The 25,298-nt window shown below is 40.2% G+C and overlaps 1 protein-coding gene across 2 annotated transcripts in view; it reads left to right on the forward strand.

Annotated features, from left to right (window-relative positions):
- Positions 1–25,298, forward strand: part of MAP3K5 (mitogen-activated protein kinase kinase kinase 5) — a 110,785-nt gene that overhangs the window by 19,337 nt on the left and 66,150 nt on the right. For both annotated transcript variants that reach the window (XM_064447193.1, XM_064447192.1), the window contains exons 2-3: positions 16,812–16,951; positions 19,706–19,729. In XM_064447193.1, the coding sequence (XP_064303263.1) occupies positions 16,812–16,951; positions 19,706–19,729 (164 nt within the window). The remainder of the gene's footprint in view (positions 1–16,811; positions 16,952–19,705; positions 19,730–25,298) is intronic.

The raw sequence follows: 25,298 nt of genomic DNA on the forward strand, positions 1-25,298 counted from the left end.
CTACACTTGCACTGTAATCAAACTTGTATATCTGCAACTGTATACAAGCCTGCGACTTAAGCAAAGTCTGCTGCAGGTAAACTTCTTGTCCTTGTTAGCTTCTAACAAGGCCCTTTAAATTTTTAAAAGGATTTGAGGCTTTTCTGTTGCAGGGCAAGTTGACCTAAGTCCATGCCTTGGAGCATTTTGCAAAGCGGAGCACTGGTTCCAGCTAGACCTTTTGTGAGTTGTTGCGGTAGAAGTAATAGTGCTGCGTGCCACGTTAGTGACACGTCAGGTTCTGATAGAGGGTTGGTTCTTTTTAATTTCTGGATACTCCAAACTGTAGCCTCATCTTTAAATTTCCTAATTTATTTTCTGTGTGAAGTAGATACTTCTATGCAGTGTTTTTGGTGGAGCCCAGGGAATCTTTCACATGAAGTTTAATCAGGTTTGTGGTGTTTATTCTGCACTTTCCTTCTGTTGACTGAAGTAAATTGATTTGTGTGGCTGAGTGCTGCAAGTACTATGGAGGACTTGGATTTTTCTCTGCTAAATTGCAAGGAGGGCTGCGTGCAAAGCTTGTGCTTATGACTTATAGATCAATAAGGTCTGACAAACCCTGGGAGGGTTGTCCTACCTGCTTTCAAATCATGTTTGACTTGTGAAGCCTTAGTATTAGTGTTATGTGGAAAAAGCAACTTAACTCTAATTCTGTAGCTTACTTTTTGTCAATGAAAGAAAGTGGTGGTGGTTTCTCTCTTTTTTTTAAAAATATTTTTATTTTTAAAAGGAAGAGCTTGAAATGAATAAGGTGTTTGAGGTATGGGAATAGACTGGTATATCTTTCTGTTTTTCAAGGATTTCTTTGAAATGAGACATAAATAGGCTTTATAAGGTACAGATGAGTAGGAAAAATTAGAAATCATGTTTTGAATTTAACAATATTTAAGACATTGCATGTAGACAATAAATCATAATGAATTCATGCTCTAGAGACAGTGAATTTATTGTTGTGCCAGTAGGGAAAGAAGAGACATTTTGCACTGTTCACAGGATTCCAGGTAGCAGCAATTGATAAACTAGTGTTTATATGGGTTTACTTTGAGAAATATTGGTCAGTGTGGTCACTAGAACAAATTTAAAAGCAAATTAGTAGACGGAGACATAGAAGGACTTAATGCTGCTGGGCATGCTTATTTTCTAATCTAGTAGGAAACCTAACAGAGGTTAGAGCTATTGTGAATAAGTGTCTGAAGACCTCATGGGAGTAATAAACACATAAAAATGCCAGGAGTTACTACAAAGGAAATAGAGGAAAAACTAGAAAGGTCACTTGCTGTATAAATGTGTGATGTGTCATATCTTTATTACTGCATGTATCTCTGTTCACCTCAATTCAAAAATTGGATTTGTAGCTTGGTGGAAGACACAGACAAGGGAAAAAGGGATTATGAGAAGCATTCGTGGAGTTGTTTCCATGCAGACGGAGAATGAATAGATACGGCCTCTTCAGAAGGTGACATAACTTAAAATCAGGAATGGGAAGGAAAGAATGATTAAGGAACAATTACTTATTTTTAATTTTTAGCTGTCTAACTCTTACCTGCAAGTGACTGTAGAAGAAGCTAAAGGAAGTACTTTTCCATACAAGGGCATAGTTAAATTCATGAGGGATGGCAGCTCCTGGCAGCGGTAGAGATAAGATACTGGACTAGATGGAAATTTAGGTCTGCCTTAATGCTGCTACTCTTAAGACCAAGCTGACACAGTTTGTCACAGAGAGATGATGTAAATTCTCTAACTAATTTGCTAGACAAATTAAATTATAAATATTTTCCAGAAGTAGATGCAAATAATGGCAATTGACAAGGCTGATCTGTTTAACACCAGGTGGGGGCAGATCGTCAGCTAATATAACCTGATTCACAGAAGCCCACTGGTTTATGCTGGGTGAGGACCTGGCATCAGTCTGGTATCTGAAATAGCAGGAAGACTGTCCATAAGTGTACTGCTAGATTGGTTTTGGGATATGTTTTCTGTGCGCTGTTGCACAGCCACCTCGATGGCCTCCTTAGCTTCATCACAGTGGACCTCCAGGAGCTCTCCTGTCACAATGCTTTTTTTTCTCGCAATAGCTCTGCGTCTTTAATTTGTGAGTCACCTTCAAAGTGAAGCCAGGGAATTCAGTGTTTAAGCTTATGATGGGCCCTGACGCCATCCACCCGAGGGTGTTGAGAGCTGGCTGACATCATCGCAAGGCCACTCTCCATAATCTTCAAGAAGTTGTGGAGAACCGGGGATGTCCCAGAGGACTGGAGGAAGGCAAATGTTACCCCCATCTACAAAAAAGGCTCAAGGGAGGATCCAGATAATTATAGGCCCATCAGCCTTACTTCAATCCCTGGGAAAGCTATGGAATGAATCCTTCTGGGGGCCATCACAAGTCAAATGAAGCATGTGATTGGGAAAAGCCAACATGGCTTCACTAAGGGCAGATCATGCTTGACAAATCTGGTGGTCTTCTGTGACAAAGTGACCCGCCTGGCTGACATGGGCGGGTGGTGGCCATTGTCTACTTGGACTTCTCCAAGGCTTTTGATACAGTTCCCACAGCCTCCTCCTGGAGAAATTGATGTGTTATGGCCTAGACAAGTGGTCTGTGCAGTGGGTAGGGAATTGGCTGACAGGCTGCACCCAAAGGGTGGTGGTAAATAGCCCTTTTTCAAAGTGGCAACCTGTCACAAGTGGGGTCCCCCAGGGATTGACATTGGGCCCAATGTTATTCAGCATCTTTATAAGTGATCTGGATAATGGGATCAAGTGTAGCCTGGTGAAGTTTGCAGATGACACCAAATTGAGCGGGGAAGTAGACACTCCCGAAGGGAGAGCTGCTCTGCAGGGAGATCTGGATAGGCTGGAAGAGTGGGCCAGCATGAACCTTATGAAGTTCAACAAGGACAAGTGTAAGGTCTTGCACCTGGGAAAACATAATCCGGGAGTGCAGCACAGACTGGGATCCACCTGGCTGGAGAGCAGCTCTGTGGAAAGGGACCTGGGGCTCCTGGTGGACAGGAAGCTCAATATGAGCGAACAGTGTGCTGCTGCAGCCAAGAAGGCCAACAGGGTGGTGGGTTGCTTCAAAAAGGCTGTCACCAGTAGAGATAAAGTAGTCATTATCCCACCCTATTCAGCGCTTGTCAGGCCACACCTGGAGTACTGTGTACAGTTCTGGTCCCTGCCATACAAAAAGGATGTGGACAGGCTGGAAGGGGTCCAGAGAAGGGCTACCAAGATGAGCAAAGGACTGGGAAGCCTGCTGTATGAGGATAGGCTGGGAGAGCTGGGTTTGTTCAGCCTTGAGAAAAAGAGGCTCAGAGGGGATCTCATCACCACGTACCAGTACTTCAGGGGTAGCTACAAAGAGGATGGAGACTCCCTTTTTACAAGGAGTCACATGGAGAGGACAAAGAGGAATGGACACAAGTTGCTCTTGGGGAGATTCCGATTGGACACCAGAGGGAAGTTTTTCACAGTGAGGACAGTCACCCACTGGAATAATCTCCCCAGGGAAGTGGTTGACTTGGCCACATTGGACACTTTCACGAGTCGTCTGGACAGGGTGCTGGGCCATCTTGCCTAGACTCTGCTCTTCCTAGAAAGGTTGGACTAGATGATCCCTGAGGTCCCTTCCAACCTGTGATTCTGTGATGTTTTTTGAAGAATGAATTCCAGCAACCTGGAATTGAGACCTGTAGAGCAGAATCAGGAGGAGGGGGACTAGGATCCACTGATGAGTTATCTGAGAGGACCTCCCTAGGATGTGCTGAGACCTTGTAGGTACTTGAGGCTACCTGGCTTCCAGTGAAATGAAACTCCTCTTACTTGATTTCCTCTTGGTGACTAGGCTTTGTAATGATGGGGATATTCCTAGGGATGCTTTAGCACACACTTTTCAGAGTCCAGTTTCTAACTACTATGTCTTTCTCTTTGTGGTTGAAGTGGTGCCTGTAGATATGTTGGGGGTGGATAAAAGCAGGGAAAAAGGATTTCTGTTGATGTAGCTGTTGTTAGTAAAGGATACAAATTAATCATGGCTCTTTGAGTGGCAATGAATCTCTGGATATTTTGCCCCTAGGCAATCTTCTGCCAGTGGGAAGGGGGTGGTTTATTTTAAAAATCTCTTAGCAGTAACTTAATACCTTTGTCCTTCAGTAACTCCCTTTGACTTAAGTAGAAGAAAGTTTGGTCAATATTGGAGTACTTTTGAGGGCTGCATCCTGCATTACACCTCCTAGAGAGTAACTGTCCTGTCACTCAGACACATGAGGAAGGTTTTGTAGAAGGTGCCTCTAAGAACTTCTTTTGGTTGGGCTGTGTGTGTGTTCTGCAACACTTAATTTGTGCAAAAACACTGAAAGTACATAGAGACATCTAGAATGTGTTGGAGTGAAAGGAACACTTCCCATGGGACATTTTGTTTTACTCTTGAGCAATTTGCTTTCTGTACTGAAACGAATTACAGTGTGGTTGATCACAGTCTGAGCAAATTTTCCATTATGTCTTTTCATTTCAAAGAAATTTGAATGGGAAGTTCTCTACCTGTTTTCATCCGTCCGATCCAGATAGGAGCACTTTCTTGTAAAGAGGAAATAAAATGAGATCTCAGGCTGCTGGAGGTGTGTGTTTGTCTGCTTCTTTATTGTAAATATTAATGTCTACATTTAAGAAAGCTCCTCTGATTTATAGTCAAAATGTACTTGATCAGACCTGTGTACACAGACTATTTGCAATACCTGTAGTGTAGATATTGGCATAAAAGCATTCATGTTTTGCTCGATTTAAGCATCATTAAATTGTTACGAATGCATTTTTAAACATGAAGAGAACTGACAAAGTTAGCTTTCTAATCGTGTGAAGTCAGAAGCAGCAGTGCGGTGTCGTTTTTGTTAAATGAGAATAGTGTGATTTGCAAATACAAAAAGAGCAATGCCAATCCTAGAAGAATTGTAAGGTTGGCAGAAAGTCCATGGAGCTGATAATCCACTTTGAACTCCAGGGATCAGGTATTGATGTCCCCACCCTGCCATGAGGAATCGAAACTGTTATTGGAAACTTCCAGTAGCAAGAAGTCTTCAACCTCCCCTAAACCCTGTGTGGACACAGTTGCCTTTAAAGATAGAATGTTTTTCTCCAAAATCTCTTCTAAAACTCCATTACTTTGGAAGCAAATGTAATCTAAGAGATGTTTAAAGAAAACCCTATGATGTTATTCTGTGTTTTAAATTAAAATAAATTTTTATTTAGTCCTAGTGTTGTTCTACTGTTCACAAATGCAGGGAAATTTAATTGCTCTTCTGCTTGGCAGCAACTTTTTATGCAGTGAGGAGTAATCATATGACGTGTCCAGCAATAACTTTTTTTCCTCCTAGATAAACTCTAGTGTGTTCAGTCATTCCTCCTTAATCATGTGTCTTTGCATCTCTTCTCACTCATGTGTTGTTCCTTTCTTCTGGATACTTGTCAGTTTGACTTTCTTCCTTCAGTTATGCCCCAGATTGTGCACAGTATTTCATTTGATGCCTCATGAGTGCCAGGTAGAGGAGGATAATGGTGTCTTGTGTTTTTCATATGAAACTCTCTTTCACACAGTACAGAATGTGGGGGTGTTTTGCAGTAGCCTACAGTGCTGGCTCATTTGTTCTGTGACTGCTAGTATGTGCAAAATATTTTTCTCCTTCTTTCCTGTATGCTGTCTAGACAACTTTACATTTTGTTTCAGCACCTCTAAGCACAGGGGATAATAAGTACTCACAATTACTGAACGTTGTTAGTCTTACTTCAGAAAAAGTTCCCCTCCTGTCCTTCAGGGTGCTTCCCAAATGGGTGCCATGGACAAATTCTAGCCATGTTGACATGCAAGTCAGGAATGCGAGTCTGAATTTGCACAGTTCCTTGTGATACTGTGCTGCAGTTTGACAGTGAATCATGGGTAAGCACTCTCATCCTACAAGGGAAGATTGTGTGGTTTTTACAGAGCTTGGACTTCATTTTAACGTGTTCAAGAGCAAACTGCAAAAAGTAGGAGTGAGCAGTTTAAATTCCTGAGTCCTGGATCCAGCCTTAAGTTTAAACAACACAGCATATTGCCAGATTAATAGTTATGACCAGATACTTCAGATGAGATTTACCATATGAGTTTTTTTAACAGAGTATGAATTGTTATGGTTCTTTGCAGCAGAGCTAATAAGAATGTACTCCTAACTGGATCAAGCTTAATGAATAGAGACTTGTCGTCTTTTTAAGAGATGATGGTGTTTTCTGTCAGAAAACATGACACCTGAGACACCTAAGCCCTTGGGCATTAAGTTTTCTCAGTGTCTTCAAGTTACTGGGAAAACATGGGACACAGCAGTGAAAACCCTACAATGTAGAGATTTTTATGGAAAAGGTAGTGAGAACCAGGGAGAGGGTAGATTATTTTGTACCTTTGGTCATGATGAGACTTGTGGTCTAAAATTCTCAAATACTGTATTATTTATGAGAGAGACTTTCTTCTAGCATAGAAATATTTTCTTGACTAAGTCAAGACATTTAACAAATGTTTACTTCTCTTAAAATACTTCTGCTTCCAAATTTTCAGAAGCCTGGAAAGATCCCCATTTTTGTACAGGCATTCCAGCTGCTGTTCATCATGTTCTTGAAATACTATTTATTTTTCAGTGTGTGCTCACTGCTCATGAATCTTCTATGTTTAAACCATTTTTGGTATCGCTGGATTGGGAAATGTTAACTCCCATGGCTTGAAAATAATGTTGTAAGAAATAATTATACATCTTTGGATTAGAAACACTTCTGGATTTTTTTTTCGCCCAACAGCTTAATGGGCATGGCTCTGGCCTTCAGAAGGGTTTACACACTCTGCCTCAATCTGCTTTAGCCTTTTAGTTTGGCTTGGTGCAGATCACATTTGTACTAGAACCTGTGTAAAAGTGAGCAAGCTTCTTAACAAGAAATGGAAAGGAGTAACTAAAAAGAGGAAGAGCTTTCAGATAGGATGAAGACATTGTAAGGAAAAATGCTTCCAGAAAATACTTGCTACTTATTAAATTAAATTTTAAAGTAATCTGCGGAAGGTGGCATTGCCAAGAGGATGAAGGAGTAGAATGATTCCCTTTGAAAGGAGAACTTTTGTCCAGATGAGGAAACAAGTTAAAAACACATGCTTATGTTTATTTTGCCATAGTTCCTTAGTAAGATGGTTTCCAAAAGAGTTTGAGCAATACTTGCTGAAGACATTACCAAAAAAGCATTCTTGAATGCTTCAGTAGGGAACAAGGTAGGGATCCTATGCAGTCAAGATGGAAAAGGAGGACTTGAGAAAGATGCAGCTTTCCTGCTATGATCTTATGACTTTCTTTAAAGGGATAAGGCTGAGGACCTGCCTCAGATTTAAATTGCCAGGAGAAGAGATCTTAAAATAAGCTGATAAAATGAACAGTGGACATCTCACATGAACTATGGGATGATGACTCAAAAGTTCTCAAGGAGCTCCAACTGAAACAAGCCAAGCTGTTAATTATGGCGTGTGACTTTCGACTTCCTTTGGCAGCATAGGAGAGAGATATGATAATATAATACCAATAGGATAAATGGGCTGAAAATATAAATAAGAATACATTGCGTAGACAGATGGATAAAAACTGGCAATAGAGAAAAGCTGACATGGCTTTTTTGTAAAGGTAAATCCCACTTCTTTTGCAAGCCTGTACTTAAGGGTGATGTATTTAAGACGGTATATTGGGATGTCAAAAAGATTTTCACGGGATGCCTTACTGAAGACTCTTAAAGAGACAAAATGACTGGAGATGGTGACTTTATCCCTTCAGATGAATGGGTTCTTAAAGGAATGGAACAAAATGAGTTTTGCAATGAAGCAAGGTTGCCAGTAGAAAAATGGGCTGGTGAAAGGATAGCTCTGTACTTTTTTGAATTGGGCTTTTCAGAGGTTTCATGGCTGACCTGGAAACTTCCTCATGGTGAATAGTGTGATGGTAATGTTTGCTGATGTACAGGCTTGTCAAAACTATAAAGAATTTACTGTAAAGAATTGCAGAAAGTCTTATGGTACCAGGCAAATGGGCAAGGTAAAGGACAGCTGAAGTTCAGTGGTGATGAATGCAAAGTAACATTACATGAAGTAAAGCAGCTCTAATTTAGTGCTTAATATTGTATGAAAAATTAGTTGTTGCTGTTCAGCTTTCCAGTTAGCTCAAGGATTTTCTGAAAATGTCTCTGGATTGCTGACAGAGAAAGGTCAGTCTTTGTTTGCCCCATTCTTAAAATGCAACATTGACTGCTGGCTTCTGGTGGAGAGGAGATACTGAGCTAAACAGAGCTTTGATCTGATCCCTTTAACTGCTGCGGTGAAACCCAGAGTTGGTTTTTGAAGCTTGGAAGTGGATCTGCATAGACATTCTTGTCACAGTGAGCTGCTCAAAGAAGCCAAATATGTAACCATGTTATAAATGAAAAATAGTCAGATAGAATAAAAAATAGAATACTTCTTAGGTGGAGAAAACTTCAGGTCACTAAGGCAGAAATAAACAGAGCTTAATAAACTGAAATATGAAGACCTTTTGATCAACTTTCCACCTCAAGGACAGGATGGGCAGAAGGGTTGTTGTTTCCAGCCTTGATTTTAATGACCTCTGCACCTTTGGAACTGTAGCAAACTCTCTACGGTTCCTTTACACTTAAGGAAATCTTTCCATCACCTCTGAGGCCTGGCTGTTTGCTTTTTTGTAGGACTCTTTTTCTCTGAGCTCTTCTGTTGGCACACTTGTGGTCCCACAGGTACTTTCTTCTTGGGTAGTCTGTCACTTCTCCAGAGAATGAATAATCCTTCATTTTGCTCCTTCAGAACTCCTTCGTCTCATGTCTTAAAGGCACATAACTTGAAAACACAAACCAAAATAATCACACAGATACCATCCCATCTCTTATTTATTTGTTTGGGGTTTTTTTGTCTGCTTAAGATCCTGTCCAGGCCAAAGAAGTGCTTGGTCTTCATGGGGGTGTGTGTGTGGGGTGTGTGTAAATTGCAGTGATGAAGAACCTGTGGAAAAAACTTCGAAATGTAGAAGTACTGAGTTACTACAGCTTACCTTGCTGTCCTTGACATTTTCAGCTGTTGTGTTTGTAGATTGCTTAAAAACACATTAATATTTGGTGCAGGTCCTAACACTTACTAGCCCTGCAATGTGCTCAAGCCTTCAGCTGAGCCGTATTAGTTACCTCTTTGAGGTCCGAGTATTTTACTCTGATGCAAAGTTGGAATTGAGATAATATTTAGTATTTGGTGTTCTTGGCACCAGGGAGCCTGTTTCACTGGGATTGATACAGATGCAGTGAGCCTGAATGTATTGAGGTTATTTTTAAATAAATGGCTCTTTGTTTGCTTGTCATCTTTTATTCTTGCCTAATCCTGAGTTCCTCCCACATGCATCAAGCTGAGAGTGGGTTTTTTCAATTGCTGGGGGTTGAAATCATGTGATAACATCAGTCCTTTGTCTTGGGCCAAGAGAGAGCAGATTTTTTTTGAATCTCAAGCTTTCTTTTTTTTTCTCCTTCAGCAGAAAACCTTTCTATATTGTTCCAGTTGTCTACAGATCACTGATAGTAATTTAGATTTTGCTGTGTAGTTTGCTGTGTTAATTCCTACACACTCCCCTTTTTAGGTTTGTCATTTTCATCTTTCCCCTTTCTAATTCCTTTTTCAAAATCTGTATGTACTTTCTTTGTGTTACCAGTTAGTTGTCAGCTTCTGCTGTTTTATTGTGGTGAGTACCCTCTGCTTTGGTCCCCTCAGCCTTGGATTATAGAAGCAAGAGGTTCTTTTCCCTTCACATCCTTGAAGCGTAGCGTGGTCAACAAGGCTGGGGTTTCACTTGGGGACTCTTAGTCTAGAATACTGTGGGATCGGTTGGTTTTTTCCTGCCTCCTTGTCTGGATGGTTCTGCTTGGTGAAATTTTGCACTTGCTTTCATGAGAATGATCTGAGCCGATTGGCTACAAAAGTTGGCGGGAATCAATTCACACAGGGTTTTCTAAGAAGTGCATTGATGCATTGTGGGAGAGAGTGCAAGTTTTGCAGTGCTCCTATGTGACAGCCGAGCAAACACCACAGATCGGTTAAACATTTGGGGAGGTGCTCTGGAGCATTGTGATTTGTGGGTTAGGAACTTTCTTGTGATTTCTGGTTTAAATTTATACAGGGACATCTTATAGTTGCTCTTGTGCCACACTGTCATCCTTTAGCTTAAGTAGTTCTTCTTTCTTACCATACGTATCAAGAAATTGGCAACTATCAATGTTTTTAAAAAGAACCTTTCCTCTTTTTAAGCAATTAGCTAATTTACTTTTGTTATAGAGCAGATTCCCAGAGATCTAAATTGAGTCACATACACAGTCTCTCAGTATGGGTATAGGTGCTTAATTTGTATCTGTAATGAGGTGGATTAGAGAGGGGGTGTGTTTATTTTCTGTATTGTGCCTTAAAAAACTTCTTCCTGTGATGACGTTTTATCTAGGGTTCCTGAAAAAGTGGATGTTGCATCCCTGTCTGCATGGAGGATAAGATTTCCTTACCCACTGGAACAATCTTAAGCAGAAGTGACTCTCAATCTTAAGCAGAAGCAGGGAGATATTTTGTTGCATCCCTGCAGATATTGTGGTGTCTGGTGGCTTCTTTGTATAGGACCTAGTGATCGTGCAGATGGAAAGTGAGATCATCTAACTGATCCAGGAGGCAACTGATCCTGCGCACTCACCCCACCCTTCCAAGTCAACAGATAAGCTTACTCAGTTGTCTCATGGGGTATTAACCAGGCTAGATCTGATACAAACACGTGGGGGCGGATCAGGGCCACCCCTCACAGTAACAGCTAGCTGTTAGAAGAGTTTATCTGAAGGGAAATCATACTTTCTGCTTGCGAGTCCAGGTGTAGAAGTTCACTTTTAAATTCAAGAGAAGTTTAACTCTTTTTAAACTTGGTTTAACTCTTCACGGAGCAGTGGGCTTAATACCAGTCTGAGGGTAGCATCATGCTGTTGTATTTGAAGGTAACTTCTTGTTTTTCAGGTAAGTATTAAGTGCTCTAGTTATTTCTAGGTCTACTTTGTGCTACACAGCATCCAGGAAGAAACACCCACCAGACTGCTGGGCTTGCATGTACTGGGAACGTGTGCTCAGTAATTCCCCTTTGAGCAGGTTGCAGGACAGACTCTAGTTTGTACCTGAACAATGCAGGACCTCTACCTCCATTTCATAAAAATGACACGACTTGATCCAGGATTACTACAAGGATCCTGATAATGCTTTACACATGTCTCTGCCTTAGTGTTTTGGTGTGTACTTTGCATGTCAGTTGGAACTTCTACAAATGCCATGCTTTTCCTCTAATATACGGCATATTTAACTCATCGGTATGGTCATTACTTGCTTTTCCTTCCCTGTATCCAAGCCTCAGGCACCTTTATGAAGTTCTTTTTCTGGCTAGCCTCTCCCAACAGACTAGCTCAGCTGGATGGGTTTCCTGGGAGGTCAGCCATTCCCCTGTGTTTAGGTGTTCTCACCCCAGTGGCTCACATCAATTGTTTCCGGACTTGGAGATGTATGAGGCACTCTTGACAGGAAATGTCTGATTCCAGTGGTGCTGACAAGTCAGTGATGTGGTGGTTTGCATGGTTGAACCAGAAATACCAAGCTGTACTGATGTGATGCTGGGATTTCCAAAGCAGGTTTCCTACCTTATGCAGGCAGTCTCTGGATAAGGAGGAAGATATCTGAGCCAGGCATAGAGAACCATGAAGAAGCTGAAGTAGCTAAGGATGTTGTTTGCTTGTTTCCGAAAGCTGACCCAATAGCAACTGTCCTTATGGCTTGTCGAAACCATTGTTTTAATGCTGAAGGAGAGCTACTGCAGTCTGACAGATGTCTAGTGTTCAGACTTGCACTGGAATAAATTTTTCACAAGTTCTTTTCTTCTTATATCTCTGTCAGGAGAGTATCTCACTGTGTCTTTTAACCCCCAAGTGGAAAAGAACCCTAAATACTGGTCTGTCTCAGAAGCTGCTGTTATCAGCTTTTTTTGCCCTCATTAATTGTGGGACAATCAATGTAAGGTGGTAGCCATGTGTTTAATTTCAATTAATCCAAATATAACAGCAAACATAAACATTTATTAGTTTTATAGCTGCTCTGTTTGTATTCATTATTTTTCCTGGCATCACTGTAGTAAGGAAGTAGTATCAAAAAGTAGGGTGTCCAGGTATCATATCTCAGAGAATTTGTTCAAATATTCTTTTTGCCCTTTTATATTTTAAACAGTAAGTAGGAGATTAACTTTGACCACTGCATTTCATTTATTGCTTTCTTGGTGGCTAAGGGCATTGGTAATAGCCAAGAGCAAAGGGCTTTATATCTGCTAATGGACAGTTATCCTTCTGGACCATGATATAGTGTACCATCTTAAGTTTTTACCATTTCTTGAGAGGTTAATTAGTAGAGGTTTTATATGTGAAGTTCTCAGTCTTTGCACAGATAGCTTAAAAAGAGCAAAGTGGATTTATACTGCAGGTAAGAATTGTTGGTAACACAGTGGTAATACATGCCAAGCTTCACAGAAACGTGTCCTTTTCCACTGCTGCTCAGGCATGAAGGGTCAAGTCAGCTGCCTCCAATTCCATCACATGAGTCTGGTTTCCCAGGATAATAAGAAGCTGAATCTCAGTGTAGGTGGTATTTTGTTGTCTCAAATGTGTTGACTGTGTTTCGATCTATTGTTGGTATAGATGTTAGTTAACTTAATAACACAGGGTGTGACTGCTCTGTGGTTGTTGCTATGTCTGCAGCTCAGCGTGTAGGTAGGCAGCATCACGACAGGCAGCTTGGTTGTTGTCAGTAGGCAGGTGGAGCTCGGGATGGTTTAGGAAGGACGTCAAAAGCTTACTTAACTGCCTTCTGCTGCATTTATGCTGCTTCTGCTACCTAGGCCAGAGCTACGCTCCAGGATCACACTTATGATACACTTCAGTCATATCTGTGTAGGCATGCCAGTTTTTTGAGATGGGAAAGCAAGCTATGGCTAGGGCTTACTTTATTGTTCGTGACACAATTTATTCTAAGATTTATTGTAAGACCTTTTAGCCATAATGTCAAAGATGGCTAGCAAAGGTGAAGACCATATTATTCCTGTTTTCTTTAAATAGTATCAGTGATCTGTAACCAGGTCCGCTTTCACAAGGTAGAGAAAGCAAAATTTAATCTTGTGCCCAAGACCAAAGTAAGGGAGAAAACTTACTCTTTCCCACAACCCAATGGGTTTCAGGAATTGCAGTTCTCCCACTTCCCTGTGTCTTGCCCCTGTTTTGCACAGTGTGCATCCATACCCACCCTGCTCATTAGCCTGCTGGAGCCTGAACAGACTTTCTTTGCGGCAGCACAGAAGTAGTACAAGTGCATTTGCAGTGAATTGTCAGTCCCTGGTCTTCAGAGTGCTTTATCCTGAGTGCTTGGGTGTTGAGAGGGCTCTACTTTGATTCCTGCACTTCATTTAGTGTTTTACTTGCCTTGAAACTGAGACTGCAAATACTTCGATAAGTGGGTTTTATTCCAGTGGAACTGTAGAGATAATTCTTCCACGTTCATTGAAATGCCATTTTGCCACTTGTGAAATTGTATTTTCCAGTCAATGGAAAAAGTACCTTTCATTGCAGCAGGCTATTAGATTAATTTCATCTGCGGGAAATAAGAGCAAGATCCTGGTAAATGGGATTCTGGCAGCTTATGTATTGATGGCCAAATAGTTCTGTTGGGCTTAGCTAAATCCTGGCTTTTCTGAATCAGTGAGAATTTTGATATATGTTTACTTGAGTTGGATTTGTCTTGAAAACCATCAGTCTTGCTCAGCTTTGCTGAACTTCTCACCATACGTTATGTAACTGAATACAATATTTAGCTGCATTATGGTGCACTTGACAGGACATTTCAGGTGCTTTATAGGAATCGTTACTGCTACTTTTTTTTTTTGAGCTTCCATTTGCTGTTTTGTATTCGACTTCTAAACTTCTGACCAGTGCTTCATACACCAATCCCTCCTTTGGTCAAAGGGGTTTCTTCCGTGATGTTGTGAAAGATGATAGTCAGAAATGGGTCTGTCAGAAGAGTTGGTTTAGGGTATAAGGTTTTTTATTGGATAGACACCTGGTCCCAAAAATGCACATACTTTTTGTGGCTTGTTGGAACTGGAAGTAAAAACTGAGCTGTTAGCCTTGGAAACTGTGATACCAGCCCTGAGGGCTAGCAACGCCTGTTCTAAGGAAGATACTCCTTTAATAAATGAGATTATGCAGAAGGCATGGATTGCACAGAAGTCTTAAAATGTAGAGGAAAGAGATCCTATTTAGTTACATAAGAAATATAAATACCACAATAGAGTTTATACAAGTATCTTAGAGTAATTTTTCATACAAACATTTCCTTACTCATATGATCCTTCCCTCCTCTGTTAAGTAACTTAAGGCGTTTGGTTGGTTTTTTGTATTGCTGTGAAAGGGGTAGGACAGGACCCAGAACATTTGTTTTTTTTTTGAGTATGATCCTGAGTTGGATCTGTTCTAACAATTATGTTAAATGGATTTGGCCAGCTGATCTTGAAGGTAACATGCACAGACATGCATCCCCCACTTTTTTTTTTTAAAGGGTTATTCTTTCCTTCTTCATGGTCCTGGGAACTTGCCATTTTAACACAAGATTTCTCAAGTATTTTCTCTATCACTTTTTGCTTTTTTAAGTAATACTTCTCTCAATCTTAGTTTTGCAATTCTAGTGAAAGCACATTATCTTGCAAGATTTGAGAACTAAGTCATGGCAAATTGCGCAAATTTTCCTCCTGCTCAATGTAACAGAAGCATACCATAGACTTAAGAGTTGCTCAAGATTAGACTTTTATATGAATAAGAGTGAGTAAAAATAGAGCTTGTATTATGGCAACTTCTTAAACAAAATAAACAGGCCCTTATTTTCACCCAAACAAAATATAGTAGCAATATTGTCACTCTTGTTTGGCTTTTGTGATGTCTCTGTTTCCTAAAATTAATGAAAGTTAGCATATGTATGATCTTAGCAATGCACTGCCTTTTTTACTTCAATAAAATGTATTTGATAGAATCCATACTGCAGATATTCATGTAAAATTGGACAGAGGGAGATTCTTAGAACACAAATTATGAAACTTCTAGGGAACATAATTTATATTTTTATACCATGTTAGTCTTCTCTCTTTTAATCTTGTTTCTTGAAGATCCTAAGCTTGTATGGGCAAATGTTGTCTGTTTATCCCTCTGTATCTATCCTTTCTTCAGTGTTTTAATAATTTCTAAGCCTGTAGGCCAGACACAATAAAGTGTGACTGAAGAGTAAATGTCTCAAAGATGATCTTTTCAGCAAGGTGGAGACACTCTTGCTGCCTTCCCAGTTGAGAGCATGGCCACAAGGCTTATCTTTTATTTAATATCTTCATTACAGTTTTGATGATCTAAGGAAATAGGCATGGTGAAAGTTTGGTTAGAGGCGGAATCTCTTATTAGATCAATTAGACTGGAGGAATTTGAGGCTATGTAAGCTTCTTGCGTACAGAGCCTCTATTGCTCTCTGTCTTTTCTGTCATAAAAGCATCCACAGGAAGGGGAAGGCAGGGAGAGACACTGGAAACCAGGCTGCTTTTTTTGTTTTGCTTTTAGCAGAACTACCTTTCTCTGGTGGTTTTTTTTTTAGCCCTCTCTCTCCCCCTGAAAGAAAAGAAAAAAATGTAATTGGCTGAAAAAGCAGACAGGTGTTTGCAGGAGAGGTGGAGAGGAGTCACCTTTCTTATTCGGCTCTCTTGAGCCCACAAGACTTTTGCAGTGGAAATATGCTGCCTGTTATAACAGAAGCCATAACTATTTCCGCTGACACTTTGTAATTGTCTCTTGTTTTACTTTTACATTGGTGTGAACCTGGGCAAGTGAAACCCACGTTTTAAGAGAAATTATGGACTACATTCGTTGCTCTGTAAGCATTTAAGCATGTGCTTAATCTTATTCATGCAGGTAAAATTTATTATGAACAGAATTCTCTGCGCAATAAAGTTCTTACTTATATGTGGGTTTCTATGGTTTTACATACTCGTTTCCTTTTCTTCTGCTGTACCTTGTCCTTTTCCCTCCCTCTGTAATCTTTCTATATGAATCAAAATAGATCTGAATGGTAACTTATATTGGAACTTTACTTTTGCCTTTCTTGCAATTTATAGCTGTTTTCTTCCAAAGTTCTAATACAGAATCTATACAGTATGCTCTGCAGTCAAGTACATATATTGCATGAATTTTTATTGTAACTTGCCCAGAGGATGGAAATACACTTAAAATGTATTTTTTTCTGTCCTTAACCCGCCCTGCCCCAAGGTCATCAATCATCATGTGTAGATTAACCAGATTTTATTCTCCAAGGCACCAAATGAACTGTTTGCCTTTTCTTAGTTAGTAATGTTTTACCCCTTTATACCTGAGGAAATAAAGGTCTCATTTGGGGGGGAGAAAACTAAACCACATCCTGCTGACTAGTTAGAATTCAGACAGAACAACTAAAATGGGGAAATCCTTCTAGATATCTTATTTCCTACTTAGAATGAGGTTGTCTTATCAAAATAAATTGTGTGAAGAGACATGTTGTAGAAGTGTTTGACTGTCAGAAATGTGTGGCGTTGACAATTTTTTATTTCTTTCTGCAGATATTGCTGTCGTAGAGATGAGTGATGCCTTCCGTCAGCCTTCCCTGTTCTACCACCTGGGAGTCAGGGAGAGCTTCAGCATGGCTAACAACATTATCCTCTACTGTGATACAAACGCAGAGTCTCTGCAGTCACTGAAGGTAGCTTTGAATGGAAAAATGGGGTGTGTTGGGGGGAAGGCACAGTTGGCCCAGCTCTTGAAAAGGGTTCTTTCTTTCTGTAGGAAATACAGATGCCACTTGTGATTCACAAAAGAAGAGCAAAAATATTCTGAGGCCTGGAAAACATGGCCACAGTGAAATGCTGGAAAAACTCACTTTAGTTTTCCTAAGAGAAAGACTTAGGTGACTTTATCACAGACTTAAATAAACGGCTTTTCATGGAAATAGAAGGTTAAAATACATGGTTTTCTCATTCAAGGGCATTACTAGTGTTTGGTGTAAATTGTTACAGTAATAACGATCAGGTGAGAATGGTAGTGTGTAGGGGACAGCAAAATAATCCTGAAGCTTTATAGCTCCTGTGTAAAGTGGCAGTTTTCTGGCCAAAGCTGATAGGGCCCCAGATGGCCTCTGGTGTGTCTTGCTGAGTTACAGCTGTTTGCATCAGGTACCTGCAGGATTGCTGTGCTGGAGGTTACCAGCGGCATAGCAGGCTTAGTAAAAACAGAACTTGTGCCTGGTCCTCAGGGCCACAGTTCAGAGTAAGGTAGGCTGGTTTAAGGCAAGATGGTGGTTTAAGATAATCTATGGGGCTGTGAACTGTGTCAGCCAAGGAGTTGATCCTCGCTTCCTCCTGCTAACTCTGCTAAAGGTTTAGTAACTTGCATGGGATGGGGGAGGGCGGACAACTTGGATGGCAGTGTTTTCAAACACTTTCTCTCCCTCAGATTCATTGGCTCTGATCAGGAGGTGTTTTTGTGCTGTTGCACTTCCATTCTAGGGGTTGCTGAAAAGAAGCATTTTAGTTAGAGTCGGACTGCAGTCTGGGTGCTGCCGCCCTTTGTGAAGGGTTTGCTTCCACTACTTCTGGCTAGCGCAGGATATTTGGTTTTGATTCTGTCCCATTGTTTGCAGCTTGGCCCTCTACTGGGACGCACATACCTTGACAAACTCACTTTCTTCCCTCCAGATTTTCTCAGCCAGCTGGGCTGGTTGCAATCCAATTATTTCCTTTCTTTTTGCAACACAAAGAGTATACAGATAAAAGCCCTAAAAATGAAACTGCTAATGACAAAAGACCTCTCTGTGGATTGAATTCAATTATGCAAGTACAGTGATCTACAGTATAAGTAGAGCAGAATTTCATTATACTGGGTAAGGAGCCAAATTCCCAACTCCCATTGAAAATGACTTGGAGCAAGGCACCAGGCTTCCTTGGGCACTTGGGAGGATTTTTTACTAGTTTGGGAGTTGGACTTTACAAATCGGTCATGTGCAGGGTTCCCACCGATGTCAGTGGAAGCCCAGTTCTGCAAAGGGAGACTTGGATGTCCCAGTTGCCACAGGTACAGTGCCTGCTGAAAGATTCTCTTTGCTTTTCTTTAGCTTTGAGCTGGGCCCATGTTTCTGCTTTTGATTGTTTGCAGAAAAGTCATCAGAGAGCAAGACTTTTTCCATGTTATTTAGTGACTGCCTGAAAAAAGAAGTTGTGGATGTGTCTGGGCATGTTTTGAGGCCATTTTTGTTCCTGTATTTGTTACAGCCAGCAGATAGAGTAGAAGCAATGCAGGAGCGTGTGTGCAGTTTTAATGTTGCATAGCAGGTGGTGAATTCAAAAACTGCAAATGATCACGGAAGTACAGGAAACAAAAACTGCAGCACATGATTTTAACTGGGGTACCAAGCAATGTAGGTAAGCTTTTGCTGATGGAATATTCCTCTATAAGGACATTCAGGTCAGGTTGGATGGGGCTTCGAGCAACCTGTTGTAGTGAAAGATGTCCCTGCTCATGCTGGGGCATTTGACTACGTGACCTTTAAAGGTCCCTTCCACCCCAAACCTACATGTATAGGTTTGTATATTTATGTATATAAACATTTATGGCCCACACTTCAAAAGCTAGCAACAGTTCTATGTGAAACATGCCCCCTCACCCGGGGGAAGAGCAGTTCTATGGAAGCCTGACTTATGGCAATAAGGAAAATACGAGGCACCTTGGTTTGGTGCTGTGTTTGCTTTTCATGCTGTCGTGTAGGTTAAACCACTCTGGTCCTAACTGTTTGATAAATCTGGCAGGGTTATTGGTTGCTGGGATCAGAACTTGCTGACAAATCTTCCTGAAAGCAAGGTCACTGTCCACAAGTGGTTCACGCTTGGGCTGTACCACCCAGATTAGTGTGCAAGAATCCATGTATGCTCTGGCTTCTTGGTCTATGAAACTTGAAATTTAAAATGTGATGGTACATTCTTTGCATCAGACTTACTAGACTAATGTGAATTTCCACCAGTTTTGGAGTATTGTAGAACCTCATAGAAATACTGCTTTTGCTAGTCTTCAGTTTCTTCTGCTGGCAGCAAAATGTTACCTACTGTAATGAACTTCTCAAATATGAGTAGATGTGTATTAATAGTCAACTTTTGGATATCATCCCTCTTGGAAAATTTATACAGGGAGGGGAATGTACGTGCGTGCACGTACGTATAAGTTTATACAGATGGACGCACTACATGTGCTCCTGCGTATATATAGGAGGTGCGATCTGCTTGGTTCCATAGTTGTTTTGTCTCTCCTGGGACAATACTTGATTTATATTGATTTGACAGGCATATGACAGGAAAAGGCTGATGTTTTCTATGCGTGAAAATGTTAATATTAGCAAGTCATACTAATCAGATATATCTTTCCTAGTAGTTACTCAGTGATATAAAATTTTTTTCTTTTTTTGTTCCAGGAAATTATTTGCCAGAAGAATAATGTAAGTATGGCTTCCGGGTGCCAGTTGAATTCTAAGCATGCCAAACTTCTGTTACATTTTGTTTATTCAAGTGGAAAACATAAGATAACTTAACAGTCTCCTACTGTATTTTATAGAGTTAGATGTAGAATTCTGGAAATCCTAGCAGCAAATCTGTGTATATCTCTTTGTTGCTAGGTTCTGGGCTCCTTTCTTACCTTGCCTCCATCTATCAGTGGTATTTTCCTTGCTTGACTTGACTGTCATATTTTTTACACACAGTTTATATGTATCATTTTGGTTTTTTGGGTTTTTTCTGTTGCCTTTTTCTGTACAGTGTTCTTTAGTGTTTTTAAAAAATACTCTATTGAAAAGGAGAGTTATTTGGAAACTGATGCTCATTTTAGAAACATGTGGCTACAGCTATGAAAATATCTATTTATGAAGAGAGAGAGTGTGCGTGTTTATTTCTGGAAGTTGTGCCTTGGAGCCTGTTAGTCCTAGTGCAGTGCAGGTCCTGGTAGTCTGTGACTGCAAGTCATTAAACTGGAGGTTTCTGCACCTTGGCATCCCTCTGGTTTCTGAGGTTGGCCTTGCCAATCCCCCTTCCCTTTTTCACTCACAGTTTCAAGGGAGGCAGACCTGTGACTGTGAGAGCACGGCTTTCTCAATGTGGTTTGTGCCAGAGCAGTAGGGCCAGTCATGTCAGAATATATTTTCTGGCACGTTGAGTTGTTCTTGGCTTCATTTCAGGACTTGCTGGTAGCCGTATATGCTAAGGTATAATTTCATCACAGTTAGTCAGTGGTGTGCAGATATCTTGAGGTGCTATGTGTGTGCTGTAGAATTCCATATATTTGAATAAACTTCTCTAAGGGGTATATGAAGTATTTAATTTTAGAAATTGGTCACGTTTTACTTCCCACAGTATTAAAAATGCCATAAAACCTGCAGTATTCCTTGTTTTACTTTCTTATTTAACAGCGAAATTTGTGGATTAAGTACTGACTTCTGCCAGTAACAAACACAATTCTTTGAAAAGGATGCAGTTATCTACTATAGCTGATAGTTTCTAAAGGCGGCTTAAAAAGCAGTGCAAGTTTTGGCCCTAACACTACATTTTAAGTTACATAGTAGGGTTTTTTATTTAAAGATAAAATAAACAACAAAAAAAAAAACCAACCACCAAACAAAGAGGGTTCCATATAGAGTTTCTGTAAAACTCTTAACCAAAAAGTGCTTTTTGGAGACCCACAGAATGCTGTGAATGACATGTTAGATGAAAAATCTCTTACCTTTCTGTAATGAAAGTGGGGTAAATGATCAGTTAGGCCTTTACACAAAACAAAAGAGAACAGTAGGCCTTTCTTGTAAATGGATGTATTGCATTCTGTATTTTTGTTCTGGTGGCCCAGGATCCAGGGAAAATGATGTGTGACTAATGTAATATCCCTGGGAGGACGGGGGAGGAGCTCTGTTAGCAGGAAACCAGCAGATGACTTGCACAGTAGAATAAAGGGGAGATCTTGTCGTCTTGTCCTATTTTTAAATGACAGTCCCTCAAGCTCAAGGAGAGGTGTGATAACTTGGCCTTCATCTGTTTGAGAAGGGATTGTTCTGTTTATCATTTAAATTTGGATAGGTGGCTGTGAAACTGTCGTTTATCACTTTTAGAAATGTTTCAGTGTATGCCACACAAAGAATGTGTTCTTTGAGAGTCTCGGATGTTTTCAAGCACACCCACATAACATCTTTTTTGGGAGGAAGTATTTTCCCAGGGATTAGAACGGGGAAGTCAGTAAAACTGGCGTAGCAGCTCTGCAACTGATTTTTTTTTTTCTTCTATTTCCCTTGTTTTTTGGCATATTATCAGCCAAATTACCTGGAAGTAGACTTTCCACGTTGGTGCACGCCTAACTATTGAATATAATTCCCGCTTCATAAAAATAATGTTTATTCATAATTGTAAGACTCTCGGATAAACAGGTATGACAAAGGTGTGGTTCTTGAAAGGTTGTAACTGTGATGCCCACTCTTACCAAAAATAGTCATATGAATGATTGTGTGAGGTTGCAAATATGAAAAAATGAAATTCACATATGAATAAGCCTGGAGTTTAGTCCTGCTGTTCTAGAACATGTTTTTTAATAGCATGCAAACATCAGCCATAACAGGACAATGGTATCCCTGGCACCAGGGGATTAAAAAGGCTGCAAAACAAGTGCGTGTGTGTGGGTGTATCTATCTATCTATATATCTCTGTCTAACTGAAATGCCTCATGTTTGCTTTTCCTGAACCTTGTATCCCTAAAACTAGTGGGAGAAAAAAAAATCCATTACTGACTGTTTTGTTCTTTGTTCTGACTGGATTTTTGTGCTTCCTAATAATAGTCAATACATGTTGCATAGCTAGGATAAGCTGCCTGGAGCCTGTCAAGGCAGAGCAGTGAAAGATAACATGGGCTTGTTTCCTGTTATATGTGGTTTTACAGCTATTTAGTTGGACCTTTTCCAAATGTTGCAGTAATACCAGAACCATATATTTTTACAGGGAGCAATACTTTGACAGGAGGCAGTTACTTTGATATTTGAAAGCTTAAGTTTAGTTTTTGCTGTTATCTGATTTTTGAGGTCAACCAAGCAGCACAGGCATTCTAGAAATTACTTGTGAAGAGTTTCAGTCGCAAGGAGATGTTGGTGTAAAGGTTACAGTACATGGCTGTATTTTGCTTGGTTTAGCTCACCAATTTTTATTTCAGCCTAGTTCTGTCCAATTTGAATCTTACCAGCTTTAGAGAAGAGCTGTCATAAATGGCCATTTAGTAATATTTATTTTTAATTGCACTTCTTGCTGAATCTGTGGAAGCTTAATGTGCATGCATTATGCATATGGTTTGCAACCAATTGCAGTAGGTAGCACCTCAACAAAGTGCTCACTTTTCAGTTCAGGCTGCTTGCTTGCACCAGGTTGGATAGGTAGCCTTGGAGCTGCCCCAGGTGTGAGACCGCAGTTACAGCTGCTGGCCTGATTGGAAGGGCGATTGGGTGGCAGTGGGAACTGTTCTGCTGGGCAGCTGGCTCCCAGGCAATAGAGATGAAGCAACAGGGTTAATGTTATATAGCTGGGAACTCTCATTAGTGTCTTCATTTTCTGACACTTGGGGGATCAGAGATTGTAATTTTTACTGGTTTTCCACAGCCCTTCCTAACTGTCTCCTGGTTAAGGTGTAGCGCGGGAGACAGTTTGGTGTAGTGCTCCTGGGGTGGGAGAATGAGTGACCGTGGATGAGGCATGCCAGACTTATCTACAAGCTGGGAGCCTCTGTACTGCTAGAAGACTGCAGATCTCATAGGACGTCTTTTGCTATTGGTCACTTTCGCTGTGGAAATGGAATATTTTTAATACTCCTTACCCAGCTGACAAATTATTTGGGGGCAGTTTGATTTTTTGGTATCTGAGTATGTAAAAGTGCAATGTAATAACCTTTAAATATTTTGTTGATAATGACAACAGTGGTATTTATTATTATTTATGATATATCACTACGTCTTCTTTTTTTGGAATTTGTTGACTAATGTATTTGGCGTGTACTTTCCTTGGAGAAAGTTAGAACTTTTCTTCCTATGTGAATATGATGGCCATATAGAGTGTATGCTGATTTCTTAATGAGCATTTAGGATGTGACATGGTTGCAATAGAATGTTATTGCTGGTAATATAAAGGAAGAATATAATCCCAGAGAAAATGGGAAGTACTTAAGAGTAGACCCAGTCTCTGTGCTTCAGTTAATTTGAGGTGCGAGGCTTGCTTATGTTCCTTTTCAAATTAATAGCGAAGCTGTCGTTCCATTCATGTGGGTGGGATTTGTAGTGAACCCAAACTGAGTCTGTATTCACTAAAACATCAGCACATGTTGATTTACTGTGTGTTTGGGGGATGGAGGGAATAGATTTAATAACTTGGTTTAGGATTTTGCCATCAGCTACGTGTAACACCGTGTGCAGTCAGAGAATTGTCTTCAAGAAAAATCTCATCAGAAGAATTGAAATAAGAACAGATATTTCTCAAAAGAACTAGTAGGAGAGATGCAAAAAAGCTGTTCTTAAAGGAGAATCAACAGGAGGAACAGTTCCTACTGTATTAAAAAAAGGCTATTTCTATTACCTCAGCTGATTTTATTATTTATTTTTAAAAAAAATTTATTGGATGCTGACCTGAAACTTAGGCAAGTAGATGGGATTCTGCTAGATTCTCCCATCTGTGAGTAAACCATTATGGTTTTGTTTTGGGGGATTTTTGTTTTCTTTGACGCTTGTCTTTGAAGGCAGCTTTCTTCTGCTTGTGGATATTTGACTGTTCAGTGATTCCAACAGAGCAGTATTAATAAAGAGCCTCAGAGAACTGAGAGGACTGCACGCCATTGATTCCCTGGGATTTTGCAGATTTTCTGTCTCTTTTTTGAAGTAGAATTAAAGATCTGAGAATTAATTGGGCAGAACTCAAATGCTCATTTTTATAGCACCGTGTCTTCTTTAACTGTACAAACTTCAGAGAAAAATCTTCTGTCCTATGTCAGATGGATTTGTGGGGGAGAAAACAGTGGTTACCTTATTGCATGATGTTCTTTCTGATAAGACATGGTCTCCAAATTGAATTTCCAAAAGGCTGCCCCTTTCATGAGCAACAGTTCTGTATTAGAGAGGGATATTGGAAGAAGGGCTGTTTCGTATTCTTACTGTGATCATTAAAATATAACTGTATGCTCTGCATTTTAATATAGCAACTATTTCTATTTAAGAGATAATAAATTTCTTTTCAGAACCTGAGAAAGGATATCAAACAAGGAGGAAGTGGTTAATGTTCTAGTGACCAGTAGGTCTAGCTAGGAGCAGCATAGTCTTAAATTCCATTAACAGTAGAACTATTAAGAAAATCTTATGGGTGTATATAACCTGATATTACACACACTCTGGAGTTGTTTAATTTTGCAGAGTTGTTTAATTTTTATGTTAGAAAATATAAACAAATTAAAACATTTGCAAAAATGAATTACCGATTTTGTCACTTTGTGGTAAGCATTTATGAACGTGTAGCTGGCTCCAGCCAGTACTTCTGTCTTCTGATTAGTCTGACCAATTAGGTGAAATGAGCTATGACACAGATAGTCTTTCAGAAGGTGGCCTGATGTTGCCAGGTACTGAGTGTGCTGGCCCAAAGCCTTCAAAGATATGTATGTTCATATCTCCTAGATATAACCTGCTCAGCTGATCTGAGAGCTCAGGCCAAGTTTACTTATCTAAAGTCCTGAGTTCTTGTGCATCAGGCTGAGCCATAGTAACTATCTGTGTGCACACTCACGGCCTGTCCCAGCCCCTGATGGTTTCAGTAAAGCCTTTCAGTTTACAGCTCAGGTGACCTGCAATCACTTCGTAACTTTCATTAGTGTAATTTGAGCTTTTGAACCTTAAATAATGAGGGACCTATAAAGAAAGAGGGTTGGAAAATGAAGCTTCTAGCCCCTGTTTTTGATTGGAGGAGGTTCGACCCACTTTTGAAGCTCCTTTATGCTACTCATGGTTTTTAAAGGAT

Source organism: Phalacrocorax carbo, chromosome 3, assembly GCF_963921805.1.
Source record: "Phalacrocorax carbo chromosome 3, bPhaCar2.1, whole genome shotgun sequence".
NCBI lineage: Eukaryota > Metazoa > Chordata > Aves > Suliformes > Phalacrocoracidae > Phalacrocorax > Phalacrocorax carbo.